Genomic DNA, 10,000 nt, shown 5'->3' with positions numbered 1-10,000 from the left:
ATAGGTGTGTTGTATATCCATTCCCCTGAATACTACCAGAAGAAGCAAGAGACAATTTTTTTTTTTTCTAGAATTTTGTTTGATGAAGGTATTTTTTTTTCATGATCCGTAGATTGCTGGTTGATAGCCAAAAATACAACTTGACCTAAGGCTATCACATCTGAGGTAGTAAGAATGTTTGCTTTGTAATGCAGTCTCCTAAAAGACAACTTCAATGTCTGTTTTATAAAGTGTAATAACTACTGCTAATCTTACATGCTTTTACTTATCTTTATTTATTTATACATTTACTATATGATGCCAACGTTCATATTGAACTGTACACTTACAAGTATAATTTGAAACATCAAGAATCCTTGTAATATAAACATTAAAAAAGATTCTACAATTTGCTCTTATTGTTTTCACAGGGAAAATAATCAGAGTGATTCCCATTCTGCTACCTTAGATTATACCAGTGTACATATTGCAAATGAAGAATTACGTATGAGACATCACTGATCTTCACAATAGAAGAAAATAATATGTATTACAGATATACACTATATCTGTTTGGGTTTTTTTTTTTTTTTAAGTATTTATGTGGATTTGTAGCAAAATTGTAACTATGTAATAGATATCATTGGTCTGTAATCCCCTGATGGTAAGGACAAGATTATTTCCAGAAACAGTCAAAATAAGGATATGGGAGTGTCTATTATCAATAATGACCATATTAGTGGAAATTTGAGGAGGGTCCTCATCTCTGCGACCTCTGCACAACTAAAATCATTATGCAAATATAGCCTTATGCACACCAGCTATCCAGGGGTTAAGAGCTAAAAATGTAGTACCATTAGTGAATTGACTTTTATACTAACTTGTGTGTTACAGATGAAGACACTGCTCACAAACTCAGAACACAGAGAGAAACTTCTGGTGGAGAGCCTGTCAATGATAAAGTAAGACAAGTCCAAGGAATTAGCATGTGTGTGTGTGTGTGTGTGTGTGCGTGCGTGCATGCGTGCGTGCTGCGTGCGTGCGTGCGTGCGTGCGTGCGTGCGTGTGTGTGCATGCATGTGTGTGTGTGTGTTTGTGATTGGCACATGTGAACATTTGGGAATATTTTAAGTTCTTTTCTCTATTAGAATAATTATGATAATCAAGGGCTTTTAGAATTTATTAAAGTCATTTAAGTGAAGACAAAATTTTTCCAGATGAGTTTACACATTTTCTGGATTTTCACTGTTTTGCAGGTAAAGGCATCCGAGTCAACAGAAGTATCGAGTCAAGCAGCCCAGCTTCATACGGATGAAGAAGGTGCATCAAAGAAAGAAACAGAGCCTCAGAAAGAGGAGAAAGTGGTGAAAGGAAAAGAAAGAAGCAGTTCTAAGGAACCGGAAGAAAAGAAAAGTTCAGATAAGACAAACATTCATGAAGACCAAGGGAAAGACTCTACCAATTGCCCTGTTGACGATTCCTCTACCAAAGCCACAGATCCACAAGCTGCTCCTTGTACGCCAAGTGAATCTCTTGTAGCAGAGGAAGGCCAAACTGACATTGACAGTTCAACCTTGAAAGAAAATACCAGCTCAGATAATGCTGACAGCGAGTAGATTTCATAACTTTTTGTAGAGGTAATGTTAAAGATTTAAAAAAAGAATGTTTAAAGCTAAACATGAATACCCAGTAGCCACACTGTTATTTTTACTTCATGTCTAGATAGTGTGTATCTAAATATTTTATAAAACACACACACACACACACACACACACACACACACACACACACACACACACACACACACACACACACACACACACACACACACACACACACACACACACACTCACTCACTCACTCCCTCTCCTTCTCCCTTTCTCTCTCCCTTCCTCTCTCCCTCTCCTTCTCCCTTTCTCTCTCCCTCTCTCCCTCTCTCCCTCTCTCCCTCTCTCCCTCTCTCCCTCTCTCCCTCTCTCCCTCTCTCCTCTCTCTCTCTCTCTCTCTCTCTCTCTCTCTCTCTCTCTCTCTCTCTCTCTCTCTCTCTCTCTCTCTCTCTCTATATATATATATATATATATATATATATATATATATATATCTCTCTCTCTCTCTCTCTCTCTCTCTCTCTCTCTCTCTCTCTCTCTCTCTCTCTCTCTCTCTCTCTCTCTCTCTCTCTCTTTCTCTCTCTTTCTCTCTCTTTCTCTCTCTCTCTCTCTCTCTCTCTCTCTCTCTCTCTCTCTCTCTCTCTCTCTCTCTCTCTCTCTCTCTCTCTCTCTCTCTCTCTCTCTCTCTCTCTCTCTCTCTCTCTCTCTTTCTATTTCTCTTTCTCTAACACTTTATTTATCTATCATTCTTCCTCTACTACATACATTTTCACACATATATTTATACGTGGCTCACACAGTAGCACAGGGAGGGTATAGCACATTATCATGTTATTACCCAAAATAAAAAATGACCATAAATTAAATTTTATAAAGAAATGAGAAAGGATGACTATGTTTTAATATTAATGAGACTAATACTTTCTCATGAACTGTTTGGGCACACACTTATTCTTGCACCTGTAGTCATTTGTTAAGTAATCTGAAAATAATGAGCTGTTTGCCGTAGCTGTATTTCAAGAATGAGTATTTTAAGTAATAACAATACACTCTTTTTAAGTTAACAGCTCCTTAGCATTTATGCATAGTACGTACAGGTATGGTATGTGATAATACAAGTAATTAAATATGCAAACTAAGTAAATCACTCTCTGAGCTGAGTTAGATCATTGTAGTGTGAGCCAGTCCAAGATTAGTGTAAAATGCACTCCACAGTATATGAAAATATATAGGCATTTACCTACAAAGCAGAATACCCTTTATAAACTTTTAACAGAATGATAACACTGAAGTTGTGATATGATTTTTCTATTCCGTCTTTATGTACAGTACATATATGTGGTTTGTACAACTACTTATGTCTCCCATGTAAGCTAAAACTGTAATTTATGGTTTTTCCCCTTTTGTTGGAAGTGACAAATCAAAGAGCAAGCATTTTTTATTCTTTTTTTGACTAATGATATATTTGTTAGAGCATACATACACAGGGTCAGAGTGACACTTTTATAGTACATGCACTTTCAGTGAGCACTTTATCAGAAGAAAATTGTAAAAACTAGACCCTTCTTGGTGAAGCACTACTTATCTGTAATGTTATAGCAGATTTACTGTGAATTAGTTTCAGAGGGTATGTGTTAAACAAGTAAGTGAGGATTCCTTTCTATTATGTGGCCAAATGTATCCTATATGCTGAAATATCTCTGGAAACATTGAAAAAAACTTTGCAATTGTTACACAATAATTTAAATCAGTGATTTTTAGCTTCATTGCAGAAGAACCTCTCAGATTTAAAGCTGTGTGTTGTTAATTTGTGATGATTATAACAGTTAAGTTGTGTGGTGTTTCCATTAGCAGCATTTATATCTGATAAATGAAAACATTGTTGGCAGTTAATCATATTAAGTCTTTATTTGGATATTTCTTTTTCAACAAATGTAGATGGAATTATATACCTTGACAAACATCTAATTAGAAGAGAGATGTAATTTTTTATTATAAGAATTTTGAGTGAAAGTATGAGTGCTTTATATTTTTTTTTTTCTTTTTCATTATTAACTTTCTTGTGACATTTTAGGACAAAAAGTCAAAGACATGTAAGAATGAAAGATAAAAAACACTGGACTGTTTTGTATTTATTGTGCATATGTTATACAGAAATGGAATTGTACAATATATCATATTTTATTTACAAAACCAGCTTGCCATCGAACACCTTCAAAAAGTGTTCAAAAGCCAGTCTCCAGAAACTGGTTATAATATGATACCACATACACTGAGCAGCATTTCCTTCTTTCAAAGGAAGATGTATTTATTCGAAGCCTAATTTAAAAAGTGAATGCCCAGAATAAGGATTTTGTTGTGTTTGACTTGTGTGCATTAGTGAAAAAAACAAGATAATATCTAGTCATTTATAACTTAGTATATATATACATAAATATTCTAGTCTTTCGTTAGTGTTTCCTTGGTGTTGTTAATCAGAAACATCTATATGTATTCAGATGATAAAATAAAGCAATAAAATTTAATAACACTTTCTATCACATTTGATAATGAAGTAGAAGTAGTTTAGTATTTAGTGTGTGTGTGTGTGTGTGTGTGTGTGTGTGTGTGTGTGTGTGTGTGTGTGTGTGTGTGTGTGTGTGTGTGTGTGTGTGTGTGTGTGTGTGTGAGTTAAAATAGAGATAAATGTTATTAAAAAAATACTGGCCACTGGAAAACTTATTTTACATTGTATACACAATCAAATGATATAACAATCATTATGCAAGGTGTAAGAGTTGCCTATCCAGATTTGCTCTATTCCATTAACTCATGGGCAATAGAGTTGTATGAATAATTACATGAATAATATATATTTTTAATGAAGATATTTTACTAAGAAACTTTAATGATTACACACTACAAACCCACTCTTTCAAAATTAAGATGAAATAAAATAATTAAAACATATTAAATATTAAGCAACAACAAAAATACTTATACATAAATATATATATATATATATATATATATATATATATATATATATATATATATATATATTCATATATATATTTATATATATTTATATATATATATATATATGTATATATATATATTTACATATGTTTATATATGATATATAAATATATATATACATATATATTATATGTAGATATTCATATACATATATATTTATCTATATAATTATATATATGTAAATATATATATATATATTTATTTATATAATTATATATATGTATATATATATATATTGTTATTGATATAGATATAGATATGTTTATATGTATGTTAGTGTGTATCTAAATATATATATATATATATATATATATATATATATATATATATGTATATCCTATATATTTATACATATATATAATATATGCATACATATATATACATACACAGACACACATATACATATACATATACATATACATATATATATATATATATATATATATATACATATATATATAAATATATATATATATATTTATATATATGTATATATATATATATAATGCCCAAATCAACTAAAGCTACAATTTATCTGAAAATATAATGCCAGACCTTCAACAAACAAATGTTAACATTGAATGCAAATGACTATGATGATGATAATGATGATGATGATAATAATGATAATAATAATAATAATAATAATAATAATAATAATAATAATAATAATAATAATGATAATGGTAATAATAATAATAATAACAATAACAATAAGTAATAATAACAATAACAATAACAATAATAATAATAATAACAATATTGATAAAAATAATAAGAATAATAATATCAATAATAATAATAATAACAATAACAATAATAATAATAAAAACAATGATAAATAATAATATATTAAGGACAACTATTAAATCATTACAAAATATATATTTGTGATTTTTTTTTTATCTAGTTCTAAAAATATCCAAAAGTATGAAAAATATATTGGAAAGTCATCACAAACCTACTGACGATTCAATATATTAGAAAAGTACTTAACAGGTTTGTCTAGAATCCCACTGGGTGCAAAAACAAACAAATATATATATATATATATATATATATATATATATATATATAAATTGCAACAATTAGGAAACATATTGAAAATTTGCAAATGTAAAAAAAAAAACTTCCAATGTTACTCTATACATCAAAAATAATGCTTAAAATATTCAATAAATCGAATGAAAAAGTAAATTCAAAAGACATCCAAAATTACTTCATAAATCCCAAAACCCCATTTCAGAAAAGACCAACTCATACCAACTGAAGATTCAATCTTTCGGAAATATACTTCCACACTTTCAAAACAGCCATGTTAAGAATCCTGTTCGGGGCGTACGGACAGACAGGGAAGGCCTCTGCACACTGCCCACTGACGGACCCAAACCCTTCTCTTGCGGCCGAGATGTAGCGCCACATGAGGGAGTCTGATGTGGTTTTTACGGGGCCGTGGGTCAGCCTGCATAAAGGAAGCGGAGAAGTGTGTGTGTGAATAATAATAACGCGGACATTTTACATGGAATTGTAATGATAATGATATACAAAAAACATGCACACTTGCACATACATGTATGTACACACACACACACACACACACACACACACACACACACACACACACACACACACACACACACACACACACACACACACACACACACACACACACACACACACTAATCCTAACGATGATGATGATAATGATGATGGTGATAATAATAATACTAAATATAATTATTATCATTATAATAATCTATACCATTGTCAAAAGCATTATCATTATCATCTTAACACTATTATGACAATCCCTGTTATAACCATGATACCATTATCATAATAATCAAGATTATGAAGGCAACGACCAAAACACCTTACCTCAGTTCCTTCATGAAGATCTCCCCGATCGGCGAAAAGCTGTCTGGATCAGCGGCCAGTTCACAGACAAGTCGTTCTTGACATGACAGAGTAGGAAGCTGCAAAGAAAATGTGAAATGAGTTGAAGAACACCATTTGTATATACACAAAGATACAAACAAACATCCATATCCATACATACATACATACATACATACATACATACATACATACATACATACATACATACATACATACATACATACATACATACATATATACATGCATACATACATGCATACATACTTACATACATGCATACATACATACATGCATACAAATACACGCGTATGTGTAGAAAAAGTATGAATGAGAATATCTTCACAATGCAAGAGGATAATAATTGACAAATATATGTGTTGTGCGTGTGCGTGTGCGCGCATGTTCGTAATAGTTATTATAATAATAATAATAATAATAATAATAATATCAATACCATTATTAATAAAAAAATAATAATAATAATATGAATAATCATAATATTGTTATTACCATTATTAATGACAAAAATAATAATAATATCAATAATACTAGTGTTATCATTACGGTTATTATTATTATCATTATTATTATTATTATTGTTATCACTATTATTATTATTATCACTATTATTATCATTATAACTATTATTATTATTATCATTAATACCATTAACATTGTATAACTATTACTTTAAACTATTGACTTTTATATGTCTAATTTAGGAGGTACATTTGCCATATAATATCTGGTGGTATATATGTTGGTTCGCTTCTGAATCAACATCCCGGAGGTGTTTCCTAGACTGAAGGAAGTCCAGATGTGATCACGATGTCTAGCGGATGGTTTAATGTTACTGGTGACCTCTTTTGCTAAAAACTCTCTCTTCTAGGAGGAGGATTTTCAGCTGATTTAGCACATCAGGACACGTGGTTTAGTTTGATCCTTTATAATGCACAAAGATTTTTTTTTTTTTTTTCTGTGGTTCTTTTAATTTGATTATTTCAAAGCGTGTGCTGGAGGATATCCTGAGAATACGAGAAAAAGAGCGTAGGTGAGTTTTGGAGCAAACTCCCGAAATAATGTCGGTTGGTTGTCGTTTGCTGCCCTCTTTAGATATCGGTAGACTTAAAATTGTTTGGAAGCAACTGTTTTATGCAATGGTGGGAGTAGCTCATTAATTTCAGCAAAATGGTTACTGATGATACAGCGATCTCGGGCGAGTCGGCAATTTCGTTGATTTGAGCGGTAACTGTCACTTATTTTGTCACCAATTATATGCATAACGTGACTGTACCATGATTTGCAGTTTACTTCATTAATTTTGGCAATGAAATATTAATGATTATTCGTCTTAGCCGATCTTGTTTTTTGGCTAACCTTTTTGCTAAGTATATTATCGCATCGTGTGTGTGTGTGTGTGTGTGTGTGTGTGTGTGTGTGTGTGTGTGTGTGTGTGTGTGTGTGTGTGTGTGTGTGTGTGTGTGTGTGTGTGTGTGTGTGTGTGTGTGTGTGTGTGCATGCGTGCGTGCGTGCGTGCGTGCGGAAAGGGGTTCGATATTCTTTTCAAGGAGAATCGATTAACTTTATTCCGGACTGATTTTATATAAAAGTTGACATTTAGCATTCGGATTGGGGTCGCAAAGAACCACACCCTCCATGTGTTGTGCATTATCCAAACTCCTGAATCTTAGAATCCGATAGTCTTTGTATGCATTTTAATTCTCTTTAATGGCGTGGTTCCTGGAATCTCCTTGGTGCCCAGTATAGCGACAGATGACCATTATCGCCTAGACGCGGGAAGAATCCTGGACTTCCATAAAAATGTTCGTTGTTACGATTTTGTCTATTTCATTTTCTAGGTTACAACCTACTTAAAATATAATACATATATCAATTCGCAATTCGGGGAAGTGATAAGGTCGTCCAGTGTGGTGAAGAGGGACTTTCGTACTTTACTTGGAGAAAAAATATTATATTATGCGCCTCTGAGGATGTGTTGGGTAGGTGCCCTAGTTTGAAAATATATTCCGGAGATTACCTGCTCACAGATTTCGAGAGACAACCGCCTGGGCTGAGCTGCGAGCCAATAATGTTTCAAGGCCGCCAGTGGGTGGATTGATGAATTTTATGTTCTTGCATGGGCCTGTGTCTGATATAAAGGGCAACCTCGTCACCTTCTTTGCCCTCGCGAATTTTGTCATGTGAGTGGTACCCTTCTGTGTTTGCTTATTGTTTTGGAACGATGTTTTACTTACTACAATGTCGACAGAATTTGATTTCATTATGATGTCAACTTCGGAAAATGTTAGTAAGTGTTCTGCTGGATCTTGCATTAGCCGGCGCTTTTGTTGACGAAGTAATTTTGGTCAAACATCCTGTTCAAGCTCTCAGGTTAAAAAGTTTGACGACTCTCAGTGAAACGGCGAAACAGGGATAAAATGAATAGCTCATTTTCGTTTGAATGCATTTACATCGTCCATCTCAGGGAAGATAATTAACATGTGATAATCGGGAAAACTTCCAGAAAGGGCTCCAGGGTAGCCCCCTGGCTGACCCCTTGCTGGCTGGGGGAGGCGGGCCCACTGGCGGCCACAGGTGTTAATTGGTGCTGTGAGAGCTGTGGCGTGAACAAACAGGCCTTGACATGGCATCTGAACACGAACACGCGCGCGCGCGCGCGTGGGTGTGGATGTCGGTGCGTGCGTGTGTGCGTGTGTGCGTGTGTGTGTGCGTGTGCGCCCGCAACCCAAATCCTCTTACCTCGAGATGAGCAAAGTAGGCTGAAAGCCGACCCAACTGCTCCTCGTAAGCAGGCTCCCAAAGCAGGTCATCGGGAATCTCCTCTCCTTCTGCTGGCATCAGGAACTGCAGGGAGCGACCGTTCACAGAAGCCAGGGTGGGCAAGGCCAGGGAGATGGGCATGTTCAACAGAAAACCTGTGGAAGGCGATTGAACAAACAAATGAATGAACATGTCAGGGAAAGATACACAAATGCCTCAGAGAGAGAGATAGAGAGAGATGGAGGGGGGGGGGGGGGTTAATGTAAGGAAGAAAACGTGGGAAGGAATAAGAAATGGAAAAATGGGATGTAAATGGAAAGAGGGAGAGAAGGAACAGGAAATGGAGATTATATATATATATATATATGTGTGTGTGTGTGTGTGTGTGTGTGTGTGTGTGTGTGTGTGTGTGTGTGTGTGTGTGTGTGTGTGTGTGTAGTGTGCCTGAGTATGTGTGTATGTATGTATGTATGTATGTATGTATGTATGTATGTATGTATGTATGTATGTATGTATGTATGTATGTATGTATGTATGTATGTATGTATGGATATGAATGTTTGTTTGTATCTTTGTGTATATACAAATGGTGTTCTTCAACTCATTTCACATTTCATATATGTATATGTGTGTGTGTCAGTGTGTATACATACATATATATAGAGAGAGACAGACAGACAGACAGAAAGAGACACACAGACAGACAAGCAAATACA

General features: G+C 34.0%; 2 protein-coding genes across 2 annotated transcripts in view; one reads left to right on the top strand and one right to left on the bottom strand.

Moving 5' to 3' along the window:
- The window catches only part of LOC125032382 (titin-like), a 66,580-nt gene extending 64,753 nt beyond the window's left edge, over nt 1-1,827 (top strand). Inside the window, exons 16-17 of the mRNA XM_047623478.1 lie at nt 874-941; nt 1,236-1,827. Coding sequence (XP_047479434.1) covers nt 874-941; nt 1,236-1,595 — 428 coding nt within the window. The 3' untranslated portion in view covers nt 1,596-1,827. The remainder of the gene's footprint in view (nt 1-873; nt 942-1,235) is intronic.
- Nucleotides 1,828-5,493: 3,666 nt separating this feature from the next.
- Nucleotides 5,494-10,000, bottom strand: part of LOC125032598 — a 9,185-nt gene continuing 4,678 nt past the window's right edge. The window contains exons 3-5 of the mRNA XM_047623851.1: nt 9,264-9,439; nt 6,483-6,580; nt 5,494-6,066 (exon numbers count right to left, since the gene is read on the bottom strand). Coding sequence (XP_047479807.1) covers nt 5,862-6,066; nt 6,483-6,580; nt 9,264-9,439 — 479 coding nt within the window. The 3' untranslated portion in view covers nt 5,494-5,861. The remainder of the gene's footprint in view (nt 6,067-6,482; nt 6,581-9,263; nt 9,440-10,000) is intronic.

This window comes from Penaeus chinensis, chromosome 14 (assembly GCF_019202785.1).
Source record: "Penaeus chinensis breed Huanghai No. 1 chromosome 14, ASM1920278v2, whole genome shotgun sequence".
Lineage (NCBI taxonomy): Eukaryota > Metazoa > Arthropoda > Malacostraca > Decapoda > Penaeidae > Penaeus > Penaeus chinensis.
This window is presented reverse-complemented; position numbering and strand designations above follow the sequence as displayed.